This window comes from Podarcis bocagei (genome assembly GCF_964188305.1).
Source record: "Podarcis bocagei genome assembly, chromosome: 14".
Classification (NCBI taxonomy): domain Eukaryota; kingdom Metazoa; phylum Chordata; class Lepidosauria; order Squamata; family Lacertidae; genus Podarcis; species Podarcis bocagei.
In genome coordinates, this window is record NC_138139.1 from 29,568,626 (window position 1) to 29,595,312 (window position 26,687).

The window sequence follows — 26,687 nt, forward strand, 5'->3', positions numbered from 1 at the left end:
ACTGCTGTCGTTTTGACTCCTTGCAGTGTCTCTGATGCTCCTAGTATCAAATAAAGAAAAACCAAAGGAAGGCTCCTTCACAATGACCTCAAATATTCCTCTGCAGTAAGGGAGGCAAATGGGGACTGACAAATCCTGCTGTAAGGGCATATCTGTGTATGAATAGGGTGAGCCTGTGACCCGGATTGAGGAACTAAGTATTAACCATCACAAAAGAATGGCAAGAGACTGCCCAGGTAATGCAATCAGTAACCATTAGTAGGTATCCTAGCAGACAGGATTTTTGCCATAGGCCACTTCCTTCTGTGATGTATGTATGATGTTTTGAGGGGTGGTGGTCTTGGGCTACAGGGTGGGCAATTTCAGAAAACTGCTTGCGCACCATTGTTCAGGGTTCTTCCTCCTGCATGTGGTGAGTGGGGACCCTGTTGCAACTGTTCCTTGAATAAGGTCAGGCTTACCATCCTCTTTGCTTCTCAATATACCTCTTGTTGGCCTATGTTATCTTCTCCTACCGATAGGGAACCCACTTAAGGACTCTATACGAGCTCCAGAATACCCCATAAGGGAAAGGGAGCAGTTTTTCTTATAACAGCATGCATCCTGCTTGCCCTGAAAGAATGCAGCCAGAAATGGCTCCCACAAACCTCGGCTTGGAACCTCATCTCCTTTGCACCTGTGCACCAGTTACAAGGTGCTGGAGTTTGGCAGCACGTGAAGAAAGGTTATGGTGGTAAAATAGGGCAAGAATAAGCCTTCTGGGGAGCCAGGGGGTGGCTTTGCCAACTAGGACTGCAAGCAACTAGGATTGCAATATACAATAACCTGAGCAGTGAGGAATGGCAATATGCAATACTGCTGTATTTCAGATTTGGATGTCCAGGCTAGAGTGAGCTATGAACTCAATGCTAAAACTATACATTTTACACATTTTTTTCCAAGTATTCTGCCAAGCAAGCCTGCCATCCCTTCAAAAGATATTTTCCACCCTTGTCACCAACATGCTTTGATGTTTCTGCAGATTAATGTTTAAATTAATTTTGTTTGCTTGGCTCTTCAGGTAACATGTATATCTTAATATACTGTGACAAGACTCGTGTTCTCATTACTTACAAAAAGACAGCATCAGTATTTGCATTCATATGCATTTGTTCTGCAAGGCCTGACAGAACACAGGAAGGGGGTTCTTATCGTGACAGCTTACAGAACACCTGCCATGTTTGCAGGAGTGAAACTTAAAAAGATATTTTAAGATTACTAGTTGAACAGCCGCTAGCCAGGTAGGTTAATGCTGACAAGCTGAGGGATGCAGCTTAGCTTGTACAGCTGCGCAGTGAAATCTGCAGTACATTGGAATTCATCTGGACTAGTGGCTCCCAGCCTTTTTGATACTGTATGGTGACCCAGAAGTCCAAATTTACTTAGGTAAAATGACCAATTTGTTTATTGTCACATAAATATTAGACCTTAGGTGTTTGGCAGCCATTGGTTTGGAGCATTTTAAGTGCATTTACCTGTTCTAGAACACTTACTTGAGATATCCTAGCAAAAGATGTGTTTAATACCTCTAGCCATGTGGTTAATGAGGCTATGTTTAATGGGGTATTTTAGTGTTAACTGAATTGAGTACCAGTTCAGTTACAAATTTGGCTTACAAATTTGGGGGGAGAGAGAGAGAAACTCTACACAGATCTTACGCACTACTTGTATCCACAGAATGGAGTCCACATTTTTGAGGATTCATCTTGCTCTTTGATATAATCAAAGGATAATTTTGAACACCTAGAGAGGGAACTGAACATTGATCAGCTCTGCACTGTGGCAGAATCCATGTGGAGCAGGTTAAGGCAGGTGGGAACCCTGGCAAGCATCCTGAGAAATATTTTGGAGAGGTTGAAGGAGGCTTTCTCAGACAGGCCCTGAGGGTTAAACCTGGGAGTCAGGAAGGCCTTGGGATGTGTTCAGTACACTTACCCAAAACATGCAAGCCTCAGCTAATATTACATGAAGTTACTAGTCCTATTAATCAGTTAATAACATTGGGGTCTTTTTCTTCAAGAGTTTGTATTCATATATTTAATTATTGTCGTCTGTGTAAAAAGTTCTGCAAAGACAAATTTCAAAACTCTAGTATTCACAGCTGTTCAGACCAGAAGCTTGTCTGTTAACATACATTTTGCAAGGTTTCTTACCATTAGGAATAAAATAGTCTCATGCTTCATTACCTATCAGTGGGCTGCTTTGAATGTTTTAAACAAACAAAGTAAAATGAAATAGATGTGGCATGATCCACAAATGCATGAAGTTCTCCATCTCTCATGGACAAAATGTTCAGAATAAAATACTGAAATCAGCAAGCTATTTGGGGAAATGGGAACCAATACAGAGGACTTATATACCACCAAACACTTTATTAGCGTGGCTCACAAGGTGCCTTGCTAGAAACTCTCACAGTATGGTTCAAGCAAATGTATTTATTAACATTAGGCATGAGTGTTACACCTCAATAAAAAATTAGTTAAACAGCTTCCATAGAAATTAAAAAGTCTCTAAGGATATTACAAAAATGAGAAAGAAGGCTTAAGGTATTGTCTGCTTTGTGGTTTTGGCGGTGCCATAATTGCAGGCCTTTTGCCAATTCCTGGCTTGGCAGGAGGAATATAAGATGTGGAACTTTTGGAGTTAGATGATGTCTTCTTGCCGGTTCTGTAACCCCTAGAAAGTTAGAAAGGGAAATATAGAATAGGTCATTGACCCAATAATTTTGTAAACATGCATATATACTTTATCTGTTGTTTCAAGAGCCTTATGAGATTTAAATCCCTAAAAAACAACCTCCAACATTTCTGCTCTGCATTTTGGCCAAATGTTTCATTTGTACATTTATAAGGTGGAGACCAGAATACCAACATGATTTCAGTTTGGCATTGGGGCTCTTGACCTCACTGCTGATACACTAACCCTTTAGCACCAGCCTGTCCCTCTCTTCTAGGTGCTTGGAATTCTCCCAATTGTTTTTGTCCATTTCCATTTCATCCAGCCCTACACACCCAGCCTTACACATAAATAAGGTGGGAATTGCTGTGTTCCACAAGGACACCCTGAAAGGGACAGCACTTCCAGGCTGGCATCACAGCTTTGTCAGTCAAGATTTCATGGGATGGCTTAAAATTAAGTGATCCCATGTTGCTACTATGGCAATGTGCTCCTCACTCCTTGTGAGGTCTTCACAATAAAAAATATTTTACTTTACTGTAAAAGTGTTCTTAATTGACACCGTAGAAGGGCTTTAATCCCACTGTTATATCTGGCTTGCCACCGAAGGATTAAAAAACAAACAGCTATACCCTTTAGAACGAGCCTGCTGGCCTCCAGACCTCATTTTCTTCTTTGATTCTCTGAAGAACTGAGGTTTTTTTCTCTTCCTTCCCTTGTTGGGTCTGTTGTGGAAATAAGCAGATGTTGTATGCAGCTCCTCCTCTGCTTCATCAGTACTGGAATTTCTTTCAGCGTCAGCTTCTGTAGCCGAAAGAGGCTTGTTTTCCGCTGTTGAAACAGACCCAGGTGTCTTTAATCCTGCGGCTTTGGATGTTGCCAAACAGAGACCATAACCCTGCAGCTTCTCCGCTTCCCCTTAGCACAGATAGTGTTATGATGTAAAGCAAGAGAATTGCTGGTCTGAAAACCACTTCAGGGTGACAGTGCCATTTGCACCACTGTCACGGAAAAAGGAATATGTGAGCAGTCTGCATGGCATGGTTTGAGTTGCTTCCATCATGGGGGGTGGGGAAGTATCATCATCATGACTGAAGTGACCAAGATTGCATTAAAAAGCCATTTCAAATAAAGGGCTCCCCGAGGAGTTCCCCGTTCCAATGGTAATCATGCAGAGAAATACAATAACTGAAGTGACTACACTTATAAATAAATAACGTGCATAACCGGAAAATGTTTCTAACAATGCAGAAGTCACACAATACCTGGCAGTGTCCATTCATAATACTTCTGCAGCACTTCAATGATTTCTGCTCCATACTTCTCTAACTTGTCCTCTGTAACACCATCAATCTGAAGCAGAACTGCAGGGTCTGGAGACAGTGTCTCTGGAGACCAGGAAAGAAAAACAGATCTTTAAAATGGCTTGACATCTGAGAATGTCTGGTATAAGCAGGGACAAGGATACATATGCTGAACATTTTTTGTTGTTGAAAAGATTGATCACCACACAAGGCGGTGACTTCTTTTACAAGCAGAACAGTCCATTTGCTTTCTATCTTCATACAAAAAGAGCACAGCATAATCTCTCTGTTCTGCTATTAAGAGTGCTGTTCTGAAATTCCCATGCAAGGGCCATACAAGCCTGGCAGACACCAGGAATATCACAGAGGGAAAGAGTTACAGTACAACCACATCTTGCGTGGGGGATATGCTCTGGGGATGGCGCATATATGCAAAAACACATACACCTGAACCACTCCCTTGGGACCACCCTTGCATGACCATCCTTACACCTTCCAAGCAAGGCAGAGCAGTTTTAAGCTCATGCCTAGCTTACTGGCTCTGGAACGCTCTCACAAAATCTTGCTGGGCCAGCTGAGTAAGGAAGTCTGAGAGCTTAAAAGCTCTTTCCAACGCCATGAAAATGCAGCGTAAAATGAGCTTGCACGCAGTTAATTTGCAGGATTTCAGCTGGCTGGCTTTCAACTACACAAGGTTGAAATTGTGCATACAAGATGCAACGGTACTGTACTTCATTAACAGACACAGACTTGAACCGTTTCTCCATGAGCACCAACATTACCTGCAATTCTTTTAAGCGTGGCAGTGTTAAAAACATTGAAGTAATGAACATCAAACGCTTTCCCAAGGTTTTTGCAGACATCTGTGAGTTCTGAGAGACATTTCTTAACCATCTCTTCCCGCTGGGAAATTTTGATCACTGATGCCCTTTGGTGCTTGCGAATGCTGCTGGCACTTTCAGTTTCATGGAACTCTACCTGAAGGAAGCAGAAGAAGAAAATCTCACTAATGTACAACTGAATCTAAGACGTGGAGTTTCCTTCTATGCAGCTTGAGACTATGACAGCAACACAGGTAGAGGATGAAGGCACCCATTAGAGGAAAAGGAGCATCTCCTTTTTCAGCCATTCTCTGCAAGACCTTGAGATTTTCTTAACTATATTCCTGGGTCGCTCCAAGGTCCTAACACCTACTTGAGGAGGAGACAGAGCATGACACTTTAGGCAAGTAGATGAATTTAGCTCTTACACACCTGCAGAGATCCATTCAGCACAGCATAAGCTTTCTCACCAGTCTGGACATATGCAACTGCTTGGTCATTAGCAGTGATGTAAAGGTCTTCCTCTAGAATCTTGTCCAGTACCAGTTTCCTAAAGAGTCGCTCAGCATTATGGCGTGAGTAGGCTGCTCCTTTGCCAAACAGGCCAGACTGAATCTTGGCACTCTTTGTACCTGTACAGAAAAACACAGCGTGTCTTCTTGATAAAGGCAAAAGCAGGAAAGATGCTTCAGCACCAGAATCCTCAGAGTGATTTAACCACCTTCCCTCTCATGACCAAGGCCAGATGGCAAAATGAACCAAAACCACATGGGAGGTTGGCTAGCTACTCTTCACTCACCAGAAAATTACATAAGGAATATTTATTATTATTTAACATACATGACCCACTAAGGAAGATAACAGAAGTCAAAACAGTAACAACTAATTGCATATTTGTTCAAAATCCAATTAAAACTTTTTAATTAATTCAACAAAATTGATTAAATTAATCCAGTGATACCAGCTTTTCAAAGTCTGATAGTAATTGACACCTCTCTGCCTCCCCCTTGCCTCTTAGCACTCCCCTAGGTAATCCCCCACTCCAGGAGCTGGTACCACCCACTTTGGGAACCAGTGATCCAAGAAACAAATCCAACACTGAGTGTTGACAGCATACACTGCAACTTACCCAAGAAAATGTCAATCATCATATTCAAGGTGTATCTCCCTGTGTTATTCCTTCTTACTCGCTTCTCGCCACAATGCTCCTGAACAAACCTAACAATGTTTTTCACGTCTTCTGTCACGTTCCGTGGTTTATAATCCTAAAAAAAAAACAGTTTTGAGGAGGCAAGATTGATTTGTTGCACTACACCTGGCTGTTGACAATACAGTATTGGCCCCAATTTGGATACTGTTCCAAACTCAAGATATACAAGCTAAGTGAAGTGTTAGCTTAAATCTGAGAGATTAATCTGAAGGAAATACAAGAAAAAACAAGTCATACATTGAAGAAAATAGCTGGAAGTCATTGTCCACAAGTTGCAATCCTTAGTTTCTTCAGCCCAAAAATCACTCCTGCCCAGTCGCTACCAGAAATACATGCGTTCTAACCTCCAAAGAGATAACATGTTTTGAAGAGTTAAGAAGCAGAACTGGCTTACCTGCTTCCTGCTGCAGTTGTCACAACTGACTTCAGGGTGTTCCTTGCAAAACCTAGAGTTGAAGCCTGTTTCCCCAAAGTAGGCCAGCAGCTGTACTCTCCGGCACTCCACGATATTCTCACAGTAATGGACCATGCTGTAGAGATTGTTGAAATGTGTCTGCCGTGTGTGGCTGTTCCCATCTTTTTCCACTGAAATTCAAATAATGCACCTTTTGACTTTTCCGTAATAAAGGCAAGACAAAGAGCGAGTGCTTGCTTTTCCTTCCGACCAACAATTTGAAGATATGTATGAAGAAGAAGCCAAAAGGTTCAAACTTTAAGTTTGTGGGCTGGATTTCAACCCTTTTTAGTAGGATACACAGAAGAGAAAGGAATGAGACACTGCAGCATTTTTTTCCATATAAAAATTGAAGAGTTTATGGGAAAGGAATTCTTCAGGAAGTTTACAGTATTTATAGTCTGCTATGGCTAGATGCTGCACACTGCTTGTTCCAAGCAACCTAGATGAAAACGCTTAAAGCCTAAAACTTGAGACGCAAACGCCAAGTCATTCTATTGCAGGCAGTGCTTCTATGTTGTATAGCCATGATGGCTGAAGTGGGCTGCTAACACTGTTCTATGACAATTATAAAATTACCCCCCTCCCCACACACACATTAAAGCCCATTCTTGCATGATTCTGGTCACAAGATTTGAGATGTCGCAGAGAAATGCTTACTAAATATGAGTCTTCTCAGCCTGTTGACATCACTATAGGTGTAGAAGAGCAGGCAGTGAGAAATTTCTCCATCACGCCCAGCTCTGCCCGACTCCTGATAGTAACCTTCAACAGATTTAGGAAGAGAGGCATGGATCACGAAGCGCACATCAGGTTTATCAATCCCCATGCCAAAAGCAATGGTTGCACAAATAATCTGGAAGACAACAAAAAACAGGATTTGCATACTGCCAAGGGCAAGCAGTGCATCACAAACACACTTTATACACTGAACTGACACAGTGCTTTCTGGCTTGATACTCTGGTCGACTTCAGGCTCACCTCAAAGAGGGTAAAGACGAAGACACACACAAATCCATTGAGAAAGGCCTGAAAACTGACCAGCTAAACAGACGGGGCCATTTGTTTTGCCACAGGAGCTAACAACCATTTAGATCTGTGCTGGCTACACCCTATGTTCATTTTAAATATTTCTACAGTGGTACCTCAGGTTACATATGCCTCAGGTTACATACTGTCAGGGCTGCCACTCAGTCCCAGCTCACATAGGACCACGCTAGCCAGCGTTCAAGTTAAAAGAGTCTTTATTGGATTACAAGTTGCATTTCCAAACTGCAATGTGCAGCCCTACTTCTTCTAGGTCAGACCGGCGAAGACCCGTCTGAGTCTCCGCCTCTAGCACACCAGCTTAATATCCTAGCCTTGCTCCACCTCCTGCGCCTTTCCCTCCGTCTCTGGGTCCTTCTGCCCCCCGGGGTCTCTTCTTTCCTACTCTCTTCTGACGCGGACCCCCCTGACCCTTCCGCCTCCCTGCGGCGGGCTTTGGGACCTGGCTCACTCTCTGGGCTGCTTACTGCGCCAGCTTCCGCTACATTTGAACTTGGCGCGCGCGCCCAACTCTCCACCTTCCTCTTGATCGTTTCGTCGCTCCCCGAGGTGGGCGTGGCTACTCCTGACTCATGCTCTCCCTCTTTCTGAAAGCCTCCAGAACCCGATATCTGGTCCCCTTCCTCCCCTCTGCTCCCGGCTGGGTACGTGGGTCCCGATCTCCAACTGCTGCTCTCTGATCCCTCTCTGGACCCTTCTTCCTGGGGTGTCCCCCTGTTTTCCCCCCTTGCTCTGACCGCTGGCGCTCCCTTCTGGGAATCTTCTGACTCACTGGATAAGCTCGGCGATCTCGGTTCGTCATCCCCACTCATCTTTCCTTCGTATTCCTCCCCCTCGCTCTCTGTCTCCTCCCTTCTCTGCGTTTCTGCTCCTGAACCCCTGACATCCATCCCCCCCTCGAAGCCCCCCCTTCCCCCCTCCCCACTTTCAAGGGTGGTTGCTGGGTGCTCCCTCATCACAGGAGTGAATGCCGGATACAGTTCGCTCCTCGTCGCTGGCCGCCAACTGAAGATCTCCGAGTCTTCCTCCTCACGTTCGTCAACGTTGAGCTGCTCCGCCTCCACTTCGGTGCCGCCGTGCTCGAAACCGAGATCCTCCCCGCACACGTCCATGTCAGTCTCTGCGTCGGTCGCTTGCCCTGGCATCTCCAGCCACCTCCGGCGCCACTGCTCCTCTGGCCGATCGTCCCACCAATACGAGGTGTCGGACGCCGAACCCTCCGGCGACCCCTCTGGGGAACGTGTGCGCTGTGCGGGCTCCCTGTCCGAGTCGAAGCCATGGAACGTGCTGGAGGAAAGTGTGGGTGTGAACAGCCAGTCGTCGAAGAAGCCTGCTGGCATGGGTCTGTGTGGGAAAAGGGCATGAAACTCGTCCTTGAGCAGGGGTTCCTCCAAAGCGTAGTCTGGCACCCAGCTATTAGCACTGGCCCGGGTGCCCTCTCTGGCTAGGAGGTATTCCACTCCGTCTTCCCCCCACCTGGAGTCCAAAATCTCCGTGACTTCGTTGATGGGGTCCTGCTGTGGCAATCTCCCCGCCTCCGTCCGCTCCTGAGACGGACTCGGTGCTGTTCCTGGTTCCTGGAACCTGTGAGGTGTCCTGTAGGGAGTGAGCACCGACCTGTGGAACACCGGATGCATCCTGGAACCCTCCGGTAGCACCAGCCTGAAAGCTACTGGGTTGATCTGCGCTTCGACTTGGTATGGACCGAGTTGCTTGTGCCCCAACTTCTTTTTGGCTAACGATCTGGTCGGCACTGCGTGGGCTGCCAACCAGACCCAGTCTCCCACTCGGATCTCTTCGCCAACCCGCCTGTGCTTGTCCGCTTGCACCTTGTAAGCGTGCTTCGCTAGCTCCAGCTGCCGTCGGAGTTGATCGTGGACCTCCTGCAACTCAGACGCGAAAGCGTCCGCCGTCTGCGGTTCCCCTTCCCCCACTCTGTCCAGGCCCGGGAAGGTTCTGGGATTCCTCCCATTGTTGGCGAAGAACGGCGTCACCCCTGTGGACACGTGCTTCGTGTTGTTGTAGGCGAACTCGGCGAGCGGCAGGTAATCCACCCACGTCGCAGGCTGTTGATTGGCATAGCATCTCAGGTACTGCTGCATGATGGCATTGACCCTCTCCGCTTGCCCGTTGGTCTGCGGGTGTCTCGCTGATGTCAGGTTGATCTTGACGTTCAGGAAACCCATCAGCTTCTGCCAGAAATTCGAGATGAACTGGCGACCGCGGTCGGACAGTATAGACCGCGGCAGCCCGTGCACTTTGAACACGTGATCTATGAACAGTTTGGCTGTTTGTTCTGCCGTGGCCACCTTCGCACATGGAATGAAGTGTGCCATCTTGGTGAACAAGTCCACCACCACTAGTACAGCTGTCTTGCCTCTCGAGCTGGGGAGATCCGTGACAAAGTCCAGGGCCACCCTCTCCCACGGTTCAAACGGCGTTTGCAGCGGTTCCAGCAGTCCCGCCGGTGGTTTGTGCACCGGTTTGGCCCTCTGGCAGGTGTCGCACCTCGCGACGTAGTCCGCGACTTCCCCTCTCAGTCTGGGCCACCAAAAGTCCCTTGCGACTAATTCCACCGTTTTTTCCGTGCCAAAGTGCCCTGCCGTGGGTGCGTCGTGCAACTGCTGCAGTACCTTGGCGCGAAGTTCATCTCCAGGCACGTAGATGGCCCCTTTACGTAAGAGCAAGCCGTCCCGTATCTGGAACTCGTCGCTCTTCGCTGTGCCCTTGTGCACCTCGGCCATCTTCGCCTGCGCGAATGAGTCGTCCTGCAACGCCCGCCGCACCGCATCCAGGTCTACTGTGGCTGAAGCGCACGCCCACGCAGCTGGCGCGAAGATGTGCATGGCCGCCGCTGGCGTCGCCTCTTCGAGGTATTGCGGTTTTCGGGACAGTGCATCCGCCATGATGTTGGTGTCGCCCGGGACGTACTCTATTCGGAAATCGAAGTCAGCAAAGAACTCCGCCCAACGTATCTGCCTCTGGTTCAGGAACTTCGCCGTGCGCCAGTGCTCCAGATTCTTGTGGTCCGTGCAGACCTGCACCGTGTGCTTGGCGCCGATCAGGAAGTGTCTCCATGCTTTGAATGCTGCATGAATGGCAAGCAACTCCCTGTCCCAGATGGTGTAGTTCTGCTCCGACTTGGTGAGCTTTCTGGAGTAGAACGCTCCCGGCCTCCAGACCCCCTGTGGGTCCCTCTGCAGCAGTACAGCTCCCACTGCTCTATCGGACGCGTCTGTCTCTACCCGCATCGGTCTGCTGGGGTCGATATGCAGCAGTTGCTCTTCCGACGCGAAGAGACGCTTGAGTGCCTGAAAGGACTGCTCCGCCTGCTCCGTCCAGATGAATTTCTTTTTCTTGGAGCTTAGCGTGTCCGTAATAGCTGCCGTCTGCATCGCGAACCCTTTGATAAACTTGCGATAGAAGTTGGCGAAGCCGACAAACCGCTGGACCTCCTTCCGGTTGCGCGGGCTCTTCCAATCCAACACCGCTCGAACCTTGGCGCTGTCCATGGCTAGCCCCTTGTCCGACAACTTGTAACCCAAGAAATCCACCTCCGTCGTGTCGAACTGGCACTTCTCCAGTTTGGCGTACAGTCTATGCTGCTGCAACCTCTCCAGCACCTCCCGAACATCCTGGTCATGCGCTTGCTGCGTCTCGGAGAATATCAGGATGTCATCCAGAAAGCAGACGCACTTCTTGTAGAGGAGTCCCGCCAACACATGATGCATGAAAGCTTGAAAACAGTGAGCACCGTTTTGCAATCCAAACGGCATCACTCTGTACTCGTAGGTTCCCAGAGGCGTGAACATGGCTGTCTTCCACTCATCGCCCTCCCTCATGCGGATGAGATTGTACGCTCCTCGCAGGTCCAACTTGGTAAACACACGTCCCTTGCGGACCGTCGCCAGTAGGTCGTCAATCCTGGGCATGGGGAAATCAGAGGGCTTGGTCATCTTGTTCAAGAGGCGAAAATCCACCACCAGCCTTTTTTGGGGCGTGTCCTTCTTCTTCACAAAGAAAACAGGACTGCCCCCTACTGCCCTGGACTCCCGGATGAAACCGCGCTCCAAATTGTGATCTATGAACTGCTTGAGTTCCTGTAGTTCATCCTCCGACATGGAATACAGCCTCCCCTTCGGTAGCGTCGCCCCTGGTAGGAGGTCAATCTTGCAGTCATATTGCCTGTGCGGTGGTAACTTGTCTGCCTCCTTCTCGCAGAAGACCTCCAGAAAGTCTGCGTATTTGTGGGGGACTGCTTGCAACGTTCCCAACTGCAGTTGTGATTCCTCCTCCTTTCCCTCCTGTTCGGGCAGGATGCAGTGTTCTGCGCAGTAAGAGGAGCCGAAGATCAGCTGTCGCTGGTACCAAGCCAGTGTCGGACTGTGCCTGTCCAGCCAACTCATGCCCAACACAATGGGTGTGTCCGACAGGCGGGTGACGTTAAAACTGATGACTTCCCTGTGGTTGCCAAGGCGCATCACCATTGGCGGCGTTTGCTTCACCACCTGCCCCCCCAGCAACTCTCTACCATCCACTGTGACGACTTGCAGGGGCAGAGTGGCCGGTAATAGCTGTATAGCGTGCTGCTCCACAAAATCCTGTGCTATAAAGTCTGCGTTGCTTCCAGAATCCACAGAAAGCGGCACTTCGATAGTGACGCCATCGGGCAGCTGGAGAGATGCTGTGAGTTGCACTACTGGTTTGGGTGGGAGGGGGTCTGTGGGTTGCAAGATTGCTGGGGACTGCTTCAGTGATGCGTCTGGCTGGGCCCCAGTGCCTCTGTCTCCAGCCAGACATCGTCGTTTCCCTGCTGTTGTTCGCTGTGTTGCGTGGCCGCTTTCACCGTTGCGGAGGCTGCAGTGTGCTTGGAGCTCCTCTGGGGACACTCTTTCGCCAAGTGTTGAGAGCTGTCGCATATATAACACTTCCTGGTCCCTCTAGGAGTTTTAGTCTTGACTGCCGCCGGTGCAGGGGCTCTGGTAGCTGACTGAGCCCTGGCGCCTCCCACCTCCATAGGTTCCACTCCCCCTGCTGGCGGAGGTGTGGATTGCGCACGCGCAGCTTCCCTGGGAACGAAAGAGAAACTTCTCGCTGCTTCGCGCCCTCCACGTCCTTCGTCTCTGCACCACGGACGTTCTTCCAGCCTCACCCCCACAGTCAGCGCCCTTTGGACCACTTCCTGCGTGCTCCGGGGCCTCTCCCCCCTCGCAATTTCGTCTTTAACAGCACTGCTTAATCCCTCCCAGAAGAGGTCTCTGACTGGGGGCGAATCCCGGTCCCATTCTAAGGCACTGACCAGCGCAAAAAAGCGGGCGTGATACTGGCGTACGCTCGCCCTCCCTTGTTTCAGTCCATGAATCTCCCGTCGGGCAAGATCCACGTCAATGGTAGATAAAAAGCACGCATCCATCGCTTTGATAAAGGCATCAGCATTCTGAAGCGCCGGATCTTTATCCCTCCACAAATTGCGTAGCCACGCTTTCGCATCCCCATGCAAATGGGATAGTATAAACCCCACTTTCTCTTCCTCATCTCTAAAGTCTTTCGCCAGCAGTTGCAGTGCGCACATTACGTCTGCTCGAAAATTGGGGTACTGTTGTAAATTCCCATCGAAGTGAGCCACAAGCCCTCCTGCTCTCCGTGCCAACCCAACCCCCTCCGGTCTGGGTCCTGGCTGCCCCTGCTTAACCAAGGCTTCAAACCTGGCGTGGAGATCTCTGTAGGCGGCTGCTGCATCCTCCTCCCTTTTCTTGGATGCCTGTACCTCCGCGTTCAATTGGGTCACTGCCTGTTGCAGCGCTGAAATTTTCTCTGCTTCCGTCATCTCTGCCAACCGTTGTGAGCTTGCTCCCAAACACCAATTTCCTCCTCTCGCTGCTTCTGCCTCCGCTGCGAGGTATCAGGTGTCCGAAGCTTTAATGAGACGGGTCTTACTGTCAGGGCTGCCACTCAGTCCCAGCTCACATAGGACCACGCTAGCCAGCGTTCAAGTTAAAAGAGTCTTTATTGGATTACAAGTTGCATTTCCAAACTGCAATGTGCAGCCCTACTTCTTCTAGGTCAGACCGGCGAAGACCCGTCTGAGTCTCCGCCTCTAGCACACCAGCTTAATATCCTAGCCTTGCTCCACCTCCTGCGCCTTTCCCTCCGTCTCTGGGTCCTTCTGCCCCCCGGGGTCTCTTCTTTCCTACTCTCTTCTGACGCGGACCCCCCTGACCCTTCCGCCTCCCTGCGGCGGGCTTTGGGACCTGGCTCACTCTCTGGGCTGCTTACTGCGCCAGCTTCCGCTACATTTGAACTTGGCGCGCGCGCGCCCAACTCTCCACCTTCCTCTTGATCGTTTCGTCGCTCCCCGAGGTGGGCGTGGCTACTCCTGACTCATGCTCTCCCTCTTTCTGAAAGCCTCCAGAACCCGATATCTGGTCCCCTTCCTCCCCTCTGCTCCCGGCTGGGTACGTGGGTCCCGATCTCCAACTGCTGCTCTCTGATCCCTCTCTGGACCCTTCTTCCTGGGGTGTCCCCCTGTTTTCCCCCCTTGCTCTGACCGCTGGCGCTCCCTTCTGGGAATCTTTTGACTCACTGGATAAGCTCGGCGATCTCGGTTCGTCATCCCCACTCATCTTTCCTTCGTATTCCTCCCCCTCGCTCTCTGTCTCCTCCCTTCTCTGCGTTTCTGCTCCTGAACCCCTGACACATACGCTTCAGGTTACAGACTCCGCTAACCCAGAAATAGTGCCTCAGGTTAAGAACTGTGCTTCAGGATGAGAACAGAAATCGTGCTCCGGCGGCGCGGCGGCAGCAGGAGGCTCCATTAGCTAAAGTGGTGCTTCAGGTTAAGAACAGTTTCAGGTTAAGAACTGACTTCCGGAACAAATTAAGTACTTAACCCGAGGTACCACTGTACTTGTGTGTGATATCAGCACCTTCTACAGTTTCGTCTCCTTTACCTGACATCCGTCCTGATTAATCCACTTCTGCTGCACATGGTCTCTGGTGCTGTCCGTGAGACCAGCGTGATAGGCAAGTGCAGAAAGGCCAGAGCTCTGCAAAGTGCTGGCAATCGAGTCACATTCGTATCGGGAGAGGCAATAAATTATCCCAGAGTCATCTAAAGAAAAAGAAAAAACAGGCAAAATATGGGAGCTGGAGTATTCAGTCCTATCGAATAAAGTAAATTAAAAGTGACAGCGGAAGTCGCACACCCCTCTGAGCTACATTTCACAGAACTGAAGAACTTTCTGACAGTGATAGCTGTTTGATAGTGGAACGGACTCCTTTGGAAGGTGGTGGCCTCTCCTTCATTGGAGGATTTTAAGCAGAGGTTGGGTGGCCACCTGTCATGGATGCTTTAGTTGAGATTCCGGCATTGCAGAGGGTTAGACTAGATGACCCTCAGGGGCACCTTCCAACTCTACAATTCTTTCATTCTTTAAAAAAGCCTCGATTCACACAAATAAATCCTGCCAGAGGAAGGAAAGGAAGTAAACTCACTTGGGTGGTATTTTCGGATCCAATCCAAGCAGTCCAGCGCAACACTTTTGGGCTTCTTGGGCAAAACATCGTATTTCAGGTTCCGCCTGTTAAAGCTCATGCTAAACCTGGAAAATATCCATTACAAGAAATTTTTTTCTTCTTTAAAAAAACAGTAAATTGCTAAAGGATATGTGTATCTTAAATAATATCTTAAGAAGAGCCACCAGTGCTTTCCCATGTACTTGCATGGCCCCCACCATGCCATAGCATTTGGGCTGGACACACCAGCAGCTCCTTGTATGCTAAGTAAAGGAGGCTGAGAGGCCAAGGAGGGCAGGTAAGTCATTTCTTTCTCTTAAGGGAAAGGGCCAGAAGTGGCGCTGAAGGAAATAAACAAACACAGGGAAGAGAAAGGAAGAGAAAGAGATAACAGATCTGTTATAGGGCAAAGAAGTCAATCTAAAGGAAATAGGCCAGAAGGATGAAAAACTAGTGGCTGGGGTTTGTGGGGTGGGGAGAAGATTCAAGCTGAGTGTGAAAGGAAAATAGGGGGGAGATATCATAGGAGATGGGATAAAAAAAACAACTTCTGGGATGCTTGGGGGCAGGGCAAGGAAAATATAAAAATAAAAGGCCTTCTCTACCCGACTAAAATGGGACTGAATTCTGACAAAAATGGTAAGGCTGAGTCACAATACCTCCAGAACAAATGCCTGCAGGTAGCTTGAGGAAAGCTGACCTATGGAACTCCTTTTCATGAGCTAAAGGCTGTGCCAGAGAATTTCCAAAGACTGATTAGATATCGCTTAGAAAAAGATGTCAGCAATTGCCAGCTGATGATGCCAGACACAGCAAATGCCACTAGCCACCATTTTAATGCTGCCTGCCCTGCGCCACCATTTTGGGCCTTGGTGGTTTTCAGCGATCCCATGTGGGCCACTGGGTATAGTAAGTTGGAGAATTCCTGGTGTAGATCAAACTTACACCTGTGGCTTCAGCATCTCCAGTTGATTCAGGACGTCCTTTTGCACCCTTGCGTTTGCGGTGGCAGTAAGAGCCATCATAGGAACGGAAGCAAATTTCTTACGAAGCATATTCAGCCGCTTGTAGTCTTGGCGGAAGTCATGGCCCCACTAGTCAAAATATTTTTTTAAAAAAGTTAATTTGCTTACAGATCAATGCAAGGGTTCAGCTGGTTCCCCAACCTTTGACATTTCCAAAAAAGAGAAGGTCACCTGACTAACGCAGTGTGCCTCGTCAATCACAAAGCGCGCCAACAGCTTCCGCTCATAGAGATTCTCCAGGGTTGACATCAGCCGGCCACTCGAGCAGACCTAAGGAAGACCCACACCCAAGGATCCAGAAACTTTAGTGGAGAATTGCTATCACTGTATATTCGCACGTAGCAAATTCCTTTCTACATCACTTTTCAGCATAAAAAGTGCTTTAGCCTCCTTATCTCATTTGCCCTCATCCACCATTTCAGATAGACCTGGTGTTGTAAAATTTAGGGTGCACACATAGCAGACACCCAGTCCACAGAAAACTAATCCTTCACCCTTCAACATTTGGAAAATTTCTCGAGAGAAATTACACACAGAACAATCTCAAAAAGCCATCTTGGCTCTCCTAAGGACTCTAAATGTTTTCCTCTGCAGAGGGAAGTATCTTGGAGAACCAGTATACTTTCATTCTAGCCTGTTAAAACAAGGACAACCTGAATTTCCTATGGAACATTGTATAAAATCATTTATAACTGTATAATTTGAGTCCTCCATAATCCCTCTTTCCTGAGAACACATAGGCAGATAGCAATCAGGGAAAGTTCCTGAAGGGATTCCTCTCCCAAATCTATGAACCTCCTTTGTGTTAATTGTCATTGTTTGTCGAAATGCTCTGCACTGAGGGATGTTGGCTGGACATCCTGATTGTCTCAACAAATGCTAATATTTTGCATAAACCTTGTCTGGAACTATGTAAAACTTGCTAAATCCTCGGGAATGTCACACCTTGACCTGCCTGAGCCACTGTAGCCCCACCTTGTGTGTGATGTAATTTCTGGTTTGTAAAGGGGCCAAAATGTAGCTCTTTAAAAAGAGATGTTTTTTCTTTGCGCTTGGTGTCTTTTACCTCCTTTGCAGGGAGGGGAGGGAACTCTGTTGCAAAAAGAATAAATAAGGATCTGCTTTGCTTTCTTTAGATCCTTGCCTCCATCCACTCATCTCTGAGTGATCATGAACTTAGGAGTCTCAGTCCCTTGGGGAGTTGGGCAGCAAAAAAACTAAACCCCAATTTTTCTACACCATTGATAAGCAGAGGCCTGCTCTAGTCATGCAAGCAGAGTTCATGTCTGAGCCGGGATGGAAGCCTAGCTCTCCTCCATCCAAACCTGCTGACTTCCTTTGCCTGGTGGGCTGTATCCTGTATATGATAAAACCCAATGCTGGTGGTGCTTAGACCTTATACAAACCTTCTCTGGAGTAACATAGAGGAGTTTTATTATGGGGTCTTTCTTCGACAGCTGCATGTAGATTCTGGATGCTTCAGCATCAGTCTTGTCACCTGTCAGGTGAGTTGCTGGAATCTATGACAGAAGAAGAGCTGTTTGCACTCAGTATAAAGTAGCTCCCTGTGTTCCCGAGTCAGATCTATTAGTCCATTTACTATTATCTACAATGACTGATAGCGGTTCTCTGGGATTTCAGATAGGGTTCTCTCCCAGCCCTAGAATGAATCAGGGATCTTCTGCATGAAAAGCAGGTGCTCTCCCACTGAGATACAGTGATAGACTAAATAGATGCAACAGCAAATGGATTGGTGAATTCAACACTCATTTTATACTATTATCTACAGTAAGTCAAAAACAGTACACACAGATAAAGTACTAGCTTCCATGATGTAGGCCTAAATGTGTGTCCATGCTCCCTTCCTTGCCTGCTATGGTGCCGAGCTCCCAAACTTTGGATCAACTTGAATCTGAATAACAATGCCCAAATATTGGAAATAAGGAAGGGAAGTTTCTAATTTGCATGAAGTCATACCCCAGAGCAAAGAGCAGAATCGGTCACGACTAATGAAGATGCAGACAACTCTCCTCATGCAAAGGATCAATGAGAAAACCATGGGCTTGAACTCACATCCATTGATGTTAGCTTCTGAACTTGATCCACTATCAGTGACCTCAAGGGGGAGATCACAATGGTGACTCCCGCTGAAACGCAAGCTGGTAGCTGGTAGCATAAGCTCTTCCCACCTCCTGTGGGAAGGGGAAAAACCAAGGATTAGTTGGAAAGCTCACCTGGGCAGTAAGCAAATGCAGGTTGTCCAGATGAGATTTAGCAAAAGCCAGAAACCTCCGCCCTAGAATATTTCAACAAATTTTCAATCTGGGTTTCAAAATTACTTTCTGCACTCCTTCAACTCCTACTAAGAATGGTTCACTGCAAACACAACTTAAGTACAGGTTTTATGATCAATGCATTAGGAATTTTAGTTCTGGTAACTTTTGTCAGACAGTTTTTTATTTTTTAATCAAAAATTCTCATTATGTCATGCTTTAAGAGTTGCTACACTGTCTACATAAGAACATCAGAAGAGTTGTGCTTGATCAGGCCAAAGAATCCTGTTCTCACAACGACCAACCAGATGCCTCTTCTGGGAAACCCGCAAGCAGGATCCAAAGAACAAGAGCACGCTCCTCTCTTGTGGTTTCCAGCAACTGGTATTCAGAAGCATTGCAGCCTTCAACTGTGGAGGCAGAGCACAGGCATCGTGGGTAGTAGCCCCCAATAGCCCCTCCTCCATGACTTTGTCTAGGTCACATAAAGTCTCTAACCAGTTGCAAAGAATCATGCTTAATCGTTAGAGCCAGTGGGAATGCATGCCAGCTTAGAAAATATTAGCAACTTGTTTATATCCTGTTGGAAGCCGCCCAGAGTGGCTGGGGCAACCTAGTCAAATGGGTCGGGTACAAGTAATGATTCAACTCATGGATTATATTCAGTGATTTAAATCAATTCACCCTGCATTTAGCAACCCCACACCTCCACTATGATCCAGATCTCCCCACAACCTGTTTGTCAGTCTTCAACTTTGCTGTCCAAATGCACATTGTGTGTCCTTAAGGACAGCACCTTTCACTTTGCTGACATACACAATAAAAGGTTGTGGCACTTCATCACCTCAGGAGGCAAAAGGTCATCTGCCAGGAGTCTCCCGCACCTTTTTACTTATTGCACGCCTTCTGAAAACCTCCCAGGTTGCCAGACTAGCCCCCTAGACCACATGCGGTTGGCAGGCACCCTTGCCACCACACACCTGTGGGCATTAAGATGAAGCAGTCTTCGCCCAACAGAGCAGCATTGATGGCTTCAAGCTGATTCGTCCGGAAGTGATGCAGACCAAATCTTTTGTGAAATATCTTCATCATTTCGTTAGAATGGGGAAATGCTAAGCCTCTGAAGTGCTCTAGCAATGGATTTCTGGAAGGTGAATTTTTAACCTGTGGATCTAGAAGAAAACAGGTTACCAGAATAAATAACAATTGCTTGGTTTTTGTGTGTGCTCTGTAGCATATCAACAGCTTACTCTTAACCCATTTTGCATAATTATATTATAAGTATACTAGTGGAACTAGATAGGTGGAGTGTGATCCTCAACTGTGTTGGCAATGCAAAATCAAGAGCTGGGAGTTATCCTGGATTCCTTAATAATATAACTATAGGACCCTGTGAAATCTAAACTCAAAGTCATGCTTCTGGTCTCACTGAATGTAATTAATTCACACATCTAAGCAATTTTGGTCCCCGCTATTTATAACAGCAGAGTTTGGCACCGGCTTAACTCTCACTTTGAAAATGACACAGTGAATCTTTTCAAAATTTATCTTCGAAACAAAACAGTGTCGGGCAGCAAAGCTGACATTTCACAACAGCAGCCCTAACCCCCACAGAAGCAGCAGCAGCACAACCACAATGCAAAACCAGAGAACGTCACTGCTCAAGTTAATGTGAGAGCAAATTCCTGCTGTTTGAAAAGGAAAATGCTATACACTCCCTACAGCAGAATTTGGTATCGGTATAGAAGAAAAATCCTGTGTGTGTGTGTGTGTCACATTTCTCAAAGTATTTCAGAACTCAGAAATGCAGTGACAAAAGTGTGACCTCGTGAAGGAAAAGCAAAGCTGCTACCAAGTGACTGTGATGAAGCAATGAATAGTATTCCCATTGCAACTCAAGCAATGTGTCAGATTAGTTAATTACTCTCTACACAATAGCTCCCTGGCACAACTAGCTTCTGTGACAGAGAATTAGCATAATTTACCCAAGCAGTTCTTGGCAGGCACACCTTGGCAGTTTGCTCTGGGAAAAATAGGATTTGAAAAATGACCATTTCCCTTAGCTGTAAGGGAGCTTTTTTCCAGGAATGGTTTGGCAGGCTGTGCTTCCTCAGCTCGCTGGTAGCAAGTACTAGGTGGCTGTAAAGTTGAAGTGTTTATTACGTTGTCCAACTCATCAAAGTCATCAATATCAAAATCATCATCAAAGGCCACATTCTCTGTTGCTGAGGAATTCTCTCTCAAATTACTTTGAAGGAGAGTGAATTTCTCTTGGTCTTGATTCCCCTTTGAACACAGCCAACCCTTTTCTCCCCATTCTGTCCTTGGATTTTTGGTGGAACTGTTCAGAGAGGAGATTCTTTTCTCGACTCCTCTTTTAAAAAGAGACAATCCTGCATTTTCCGAGATGCTACTCTCCATAGCAAAAGTCTTGGAAAAAACTGACAGGTCAGCATTACTGGAGTCTTGAGTGCTTGGTACAAAGGAGGGGGTTGAATGAAAGTTATGCTGGGGTGCAACCTTTGGGGAAGGTTGTCTAGACATGAACAATTCCCTACAAGGGTCAGTGGCAGAGGTTTTTCCCAGTTGAAAAGAAACACCACCATCCATAGATCTTTCATGTCCAGAATAAAGTTTGCAATTTTCATCCAAAGATATGCCACTGTCCTTTCTACTTCCATTAGTGCCATTCTTTAAGAGTTTTCTTCTGGAAATAAAGAAAAAAAAATGAACTATTAATACACAGAATCACAGAGTTGGAAGGGACCCCAAGGGTGATCTAGTCCAACCGCCTGCAATGCAAGGATCTCAGCAAAAACAAGCTTACTCCATGTGACAACCATTTAGATATTTGAAGATGGCTATCATATCTTCTCTCAAGTCTCCTCTTATTTCAACTTTTTATAGGTCAGGTTAATAGCCAAAGAGCCAGATAAAGATGCCTTTGCTTACCAAAAAAATTGATATAAACTTGCCTCAATTGCCAGACCAAGATTTCTTGAGAGTATTTATCTCAGGAGGGACACTGGTGGCAAAAAAAAGCCCCCCTTGGGGACGCAGGTGCTGCTGTGGGTTAAACCACAGAGCCTAGGACTTGCCGATCAGAAGGTCGGCGGTTCGAATCCCCGTGATGGGGTGACCTCCTGTTGCTCGGTCCCTGCTCCTGCCAACCTAGCAGTTCGAAAGCACGTCAAAGTGCAAGTAGATAAATAGGTATCGCTCCAGCGGGAAGGTAAACAGTGTTTCCGTGCACTGCTCTGGTTCGCCAGAAGCAGCTTAGTCATGCTGGCCACATGACCTCGGCCAGTAAAGCGAGATGACAGCCGCAATGCCAGAGTCAGTCACGACTGGAGCTAATGGTCAGGGATCCCTTTACCTTTACCTATTTATCTCAGAGACACAAGAGATAAACAGAGTCTGTGACCACACTCTAGGTTAGTGGCATCTCAAGACAGACCTGCAATCTCTATGCTGAAGGAGCTCTTTTCCACACGACAAAGACTTCAGCTCCCATTCTGGAACGGAATCCACCAGCTTGCAAATGTCTTCCATCACATTGTAGAGGGACCATCCCAAAAGTGAATGCTTGTCTGAAATGAAACACAGTAAGGTTAAAGCACCACTTTAGTCACCATCTACCAGCAACCTGAAAATGACCTGCTTTTTCAAGGAAGTCCTTAAAATTCTCTTCAGTGGAATTTAAGCATGTTTGTAATTCAAAGGGAAACAAAGGAGGTTTTACAGGAAAACATGCCCACCACACAGTTCTTAGGTGTTTTTAAAAAAACCTGAAGTCACATTGTAAAATCTTAACAGAAGCTGAGCACTTACTACCCAGTCCCGTGATTTAGTCAGGTGCAAGGCTGCAGACAGGTCTGTATCTGAAGACCACAATGAGGTCTGCACTTTCTGAAAGCAAGCAGGTGAAGCCCCTTCAGGAGGAGTTATTTTACCTTCCTGCCTATCACTGCTTCCATGGGTGGTTTCTCCAAAGTCTGGCAGGCTGCTTTTCAAGCTTCCAGGGGCCAGTGTTTTCTCAACAGCAGCTTCTCTGGAAACATACCTAACATTAAAAAGAAGTCGTTAAGTCATCCCGTATAAATACACTGCTGTGAATAAAGTTTTTCACATCAGCTAGAAAACACTTCTTACTAAGCTTATTTGTTCCACCAGCATTTTGGTCATTCACTGATGAAAAAACTCCAGATCCATGATTTCACCATCCTACCCGGGCTACTTCTACCAGAGATGGTCCTGGTAAAGAACCAAGTTGTGGACTTATCATTTCCATCATACCTAATGCTTTTCAAAGAGGATGCAGAAGAAGGTATTTCTTCCTCTGGAGAGGGTGGAATGCAGTCTACGTAGTTTTCATCTTCAAAGGCATCATACATAGCTGGATCATTCCACACTTCATCTGGTTCCTCACTTTCATTTAGGATGAAGTCAGCGTCATTCTGTGCTTTAACACAAGCAATAAGAATATTTGACTAACAGCAGTTTTAAAACACACTGAGGACAATTTAAAAAATCAATAAAACCCACCCAATAATACATAAAATCCACCCAGAAAAAAATATCTAACAGACACAACTTAAAAACCCAGCCACCTATCCCCACTGCAAAAAACCCCCACCTTTGGGTGCTGTATCCCATATGGAGATGGGCCTTCTCCATGGTGGGACCCCAGATTTAAAACTTCCTGCTCCTCTATATTTAGCCAACTATGTGCTAGAAAGCATTTGATAACTGACTGAATACATCTATTTGCATGGTGTGAAAATGAACTAGTATATGAAGTTTTATGGCTTATTCTGTATTGGGTGGTTTAATGATTCTTTGTTACTCAGATCGAGATCTTGGACAAAGGATGCTATATAAACATTTAAAATAAATAATGCTATTAATAGACTTGACTAGAAAGAAAGCCATCTACCTTTCAAATGCTCTTCCTTTTTGTCACCAAAGGGACTTTCCACAGGCTTCTCCTCCTGAAGATTTTCACTTACAAAGCTTTCACAAGGGCTGGGTGTGGGAGAATCAAGGCAAATGACAGACTGGCTTACAGCAGGATCTGGTTCCTTGTAAAGCACCTGTATTTTGTTCTTCTCACGCACAGAGGGTCCATTACATTCTTGGTTAGCTTTTCCCATGCCATCTGCCTTTAATGACTTAGTGGGGATGGGACTATGGTTTTTTGGAGCCTTCCTAGCTTTTACAGACTGGGTGTCTGAAAAGGAACCAGGCCGCTTTGAGCATACCTTTCGCGGACCAGATATTTCAAAGTCATCAGTGTCATCCCAGACATCATCAATATTAATAACTGAATTGTATGAAGAATTATGGTCTGATTTCAGGAGCTGATGGTCATCTGGTTTTCTACCCACATCACTTTCTTTTACAGAAGACTGGAAACAATCCAGAACATCTCGACATTGCTCATTTGGATAATTGTGCTTTCCTTCCTGCTTTTTCAATGTTGTTTCAAAAACTTCATTGATTCTCATCTGCTTATCCTTTGACACACTTGCATTTGTCAAGGAAGAGTTAGCATCCTTCTCTTTTAAGGTCAAATCCTTTGTTTCAGCTAAATATTTTACTGGCGTACAGTTACCAAGAGAGGTTTTCTTTTTGAATGTAAATCCCCTACAAAAGAGCCAAACAGTTTATTTAGACTTTGAGTGATTCATCAAGTCCTGCATTCTTTATGCCACGGTATTTTCCTCTGCTTTCAAACATATGCTTGAATACCATATACAAACATTGCAAAAATAAATAAATGAGATATTTAATCTTAGTCTCATTTTGGCATTCAGTTTCTTATCACTTATTCTGTTTAAATTTTAAACAGCAAATTAGTATTCATGTTTATAGTGGACCAAAGTATCTTGAAAGATAACAATCAATATACAGTATGTACCAGGAAACAGATAATTGGACCAGGAAAGTGAGCATGCCCAGATTTTTTTTAAAAATTAGCCTTTCATTTCATTTCAAGCCATGTATTTAAATTCCCAAACATATTGCTCATTAACTATTTCTAAGCATTACAAACGCCTGAAATTAGACAGAAATTACCTTTAAATGTGTTTTACATTTACCCAAGCTTTCCGGGACTCCTATTTTTAAAATTTCTAAAAGGATTTTGTATACATCGTTCACTTTTATTTGTGTGTGTGTGTGTGTGTGTGTGTGAGAGAGAGAGAGAGAGAGAGGGAGAGAGAGAGAGAGAGAGAGAGAGAGTTACTTTCCCCCTTATTTTTATGCAGTTCTTAAGGTATTTTCCATGTTATGGCAAGAGGAAAATAAATATTTCCCCAAGTAACTATCATTAATGTCTAGTACACGCTCAATATCTGGTAAATATTGATTGCCACTTTTTGATCATGTTCAGTTTGAGATGCTCGGGGGGGTGGTGCAATACTTACATAGTCTTGGGTTTGAGAGGCGCCAGGTTTCTTAGAGGGGCTTTGGCTGAATGAAGTGCAAGCTGCTTCTGCAGGTTATTCTGAGGAACGGCTGCCATTCTGTTTTTTTAAGTAGGCTAGGGGAGAGAAAACAAACAAAACCTACACAGTTGAAATACATAAGTATCGTAAGCGAAAATAAACTTTGGTCAATAAGAAGTTGAAAATGACTTTAAGGGCAGTTATATTTCCCACTGTAGGCAGAAGCAGGAGCTTGAGCCTCTGTTTTGACAATGGTATCCAAAGCAAAACCAGCAAAGCTGAGCTAGACAAATGCCCCAGCAATTGTAATCACTAGCCAGTTCAAAGGTGCTGAGATTCCCATTCAAGCTTTCCTGAAGGGCTCCAGTTTTGCGGCAGAGTGCCTGCTTTACTTATAATAAGGCCATTGCTAGATTAAAAGATGGGAGAAAGATTCTCCCATAGACCTTGGAGGACTTCTGACTGCCAGCTTAGATGGTCTAGGAGCATAAGGCAGCTTCAGGTAGTCCATCTGCCCCAGCGCCAAAGGCAGGGGGATATCTGCTGAAGATGATCCCAATTCACTCAGACGAAGGACCATAATAGCTCGGCAACAGCATAGCTGCTTTGCATGCAAACTACCCCAAACCCCTTGGAGAAAAAGGTGGTATATAAATGCAGGTAACAACAACAACCCCAGCAACATCACAACCATAACAACCACAATCACCACAACCCCCAACAGCGTTTCCTGGAAGGCTTCCCTGCCTCAAACCCTGGAGAGACTCTCGCTGCCAGTCAGCATGGGCAGCACTGAGCTAGAAGGGTCAATGGCTTGACTCGGCAGGAAGCAGCTCCCCACGTTCCGGGGAGATGCCTAGCAGCCAATGTCCCCAGGAACAAGGGCTGGATTTAGGTTTGATGAGGCCCTAAGCTACGGACGCGGGTGGCGCTGTGGGTTAAACCACAGAGCCTAGGACTTGCTGATCAGAAGGTTGGCAGTTTGAATCCCTGTGACGGGGTGAGCTCCCGTTGCTCGGTCCCTGCTCCTGCCAACCTAGCAGTTCGAAAGCACGTCAAAGTGCAAGTAGATAAACAGGTACCGCTCCAGCGGGAAGGTAAACGGTGTTTCCATGCGCTGCTCTGGTTCGCCAGAAGCAGCTAAGTCATGCTGGCCACATGACCCGGAAGCTGTACACCGGCTCCCTTGACCAATAAAGCGAGATGAGCACTGCAACCCCGAGTCGGCCACAACTGGACCTAATGGTCAGGGGTCCCTTTACCTTTTTATATGCTATATGGTAATTTTTGGCCCAATAGGTATCTAAAGCCATTGGCACATAACAAAAGGCAAGCAGGCAGGGCCCATTATTTACATCATAGGAGCCTACACAACACAAAACACTGTTGCTGTATGTAGGTTTTACTTTGTTTATTATCTTATATTTTGGAAATGAACAGTATATCCATTTTTTCCCTTTAAATTTTTTGGGGGGCCTAAGCTATAGCTTGTTTAGCTTATACGTAAATCCGGCACTGCCAGGAGCACAGCAGCTCCGAGCTCCGCCCCCCGCGCCCCCCCAACCCCAGTCTGCGCTTGCCAGCGCAGCTCCCGCCCCCCTCCAGCTCTGCTTGCAGTGGGGTGAGAACCCTGGTCGTCGTCCAGCAGCAGGCGGCCTCTCGCAGAATCGAAAGGAGCCCAATGGATGATCAAGTCCAACCCCCTGCGATGCATCGGTCCGCGTGGCACCCCCTCTCCCCCCACGACTTCACCGCTCCCAAGGACCCACCTTCACCGCAGAAGCGGCTCTCGCCGCAGTCGCCTCGCTCCCTCCTCTTCGCATTTAGCGCCTTCTCAGCCTCCCGAGTATCCTATTGGCTAAGGAAGAGCTCCT

The 26,687-nt window shown here is 46.7% G+C and overlaps 1 protein-coding gene across 3 annotated transcripts; it reads right to left on the bottom strand.

Moving 5' to 3' along the window:
* Positions 1-2,459: 2,459 nt before the first annotated feature.
* On the bottom strand, positions 2,460-26,687 carry BLM (BLM RecQ like helicase). 3 transcript variants are annotated; one of them, XM_081170395.1, is made up of 22 exons: positions 26,583-26,687; positions 24,793-24,908; positions 23,301-24,010; positions 22,661-22,826; positions 22,318-22,427; positions 21,822-21,954; positions 20,374-21,071; positions 19,345-19,536; positions 18,165-18,283; positions 17,498-17,611; positions 16,263-16,361; positions 16,012-16,160; positions 15,046-15,152; positions 14,502-14,662; positions 7,165-7,360; positions 6,445-6,635; positions 5,970-6,105; positions 5,273-5,472; positions 4,802-4,997; positions 3,981-4,103; positions 3,348-3,546; positions 2,460-2,715 (listed from the first exon to the last, which is right to left on the bottom strand). In XM_081170395.1, exons 2-22 carry the CDS (start codon positions 24,888-24,890, stop codon positions 2,559-2,561), a joined length of 4,254 nt encoding a protein of 1,417 aa, XP_081026521.1. In that variant the 5' UTR covers positions 24,891-24,908; positions 26,583-26,687; the 3' UTR covers positions 2,460-2,558. The 3 variants fall into 3 exon arrangements, with proteins under 3 accessions (XP_081026521.1, XP_081026520.1, XP_081026522.1); XM_081170394.1 differs by having other exon boundaries at positions 20,350-21,071; XM_081170396.1 differs by lacking the exons at positions 24,793-24,908; positions 26,583-26,687 and having other exon boundaries at positions 20,350-21,071; positions 22,661-22,821; positions 23,301-23,436.

Coding starts and splice junctions, on each gene's coding strand:
- BLM (XM_081170394.1), bottom strand. CDS start 24,890: ATGGCAGCCGTTCCTCAGAATAACCTGCAGAAGCAGCTTGCACTTCAT. Junction 4,104..4,801: donor CACGCTTAAAAGAATTGCAG/GTAATGTTGGTG, acceptor CCTGGTCTCCAG/AGACACTGTCTCCAGACCCT. Junction 2,716..3,347: donor CAGCAGGCTCGTTCTAAAGG/GTATAGCTGTTT, acceptor CTAACTTTCTAG/GGGTTACAGAACCGGCAAGA.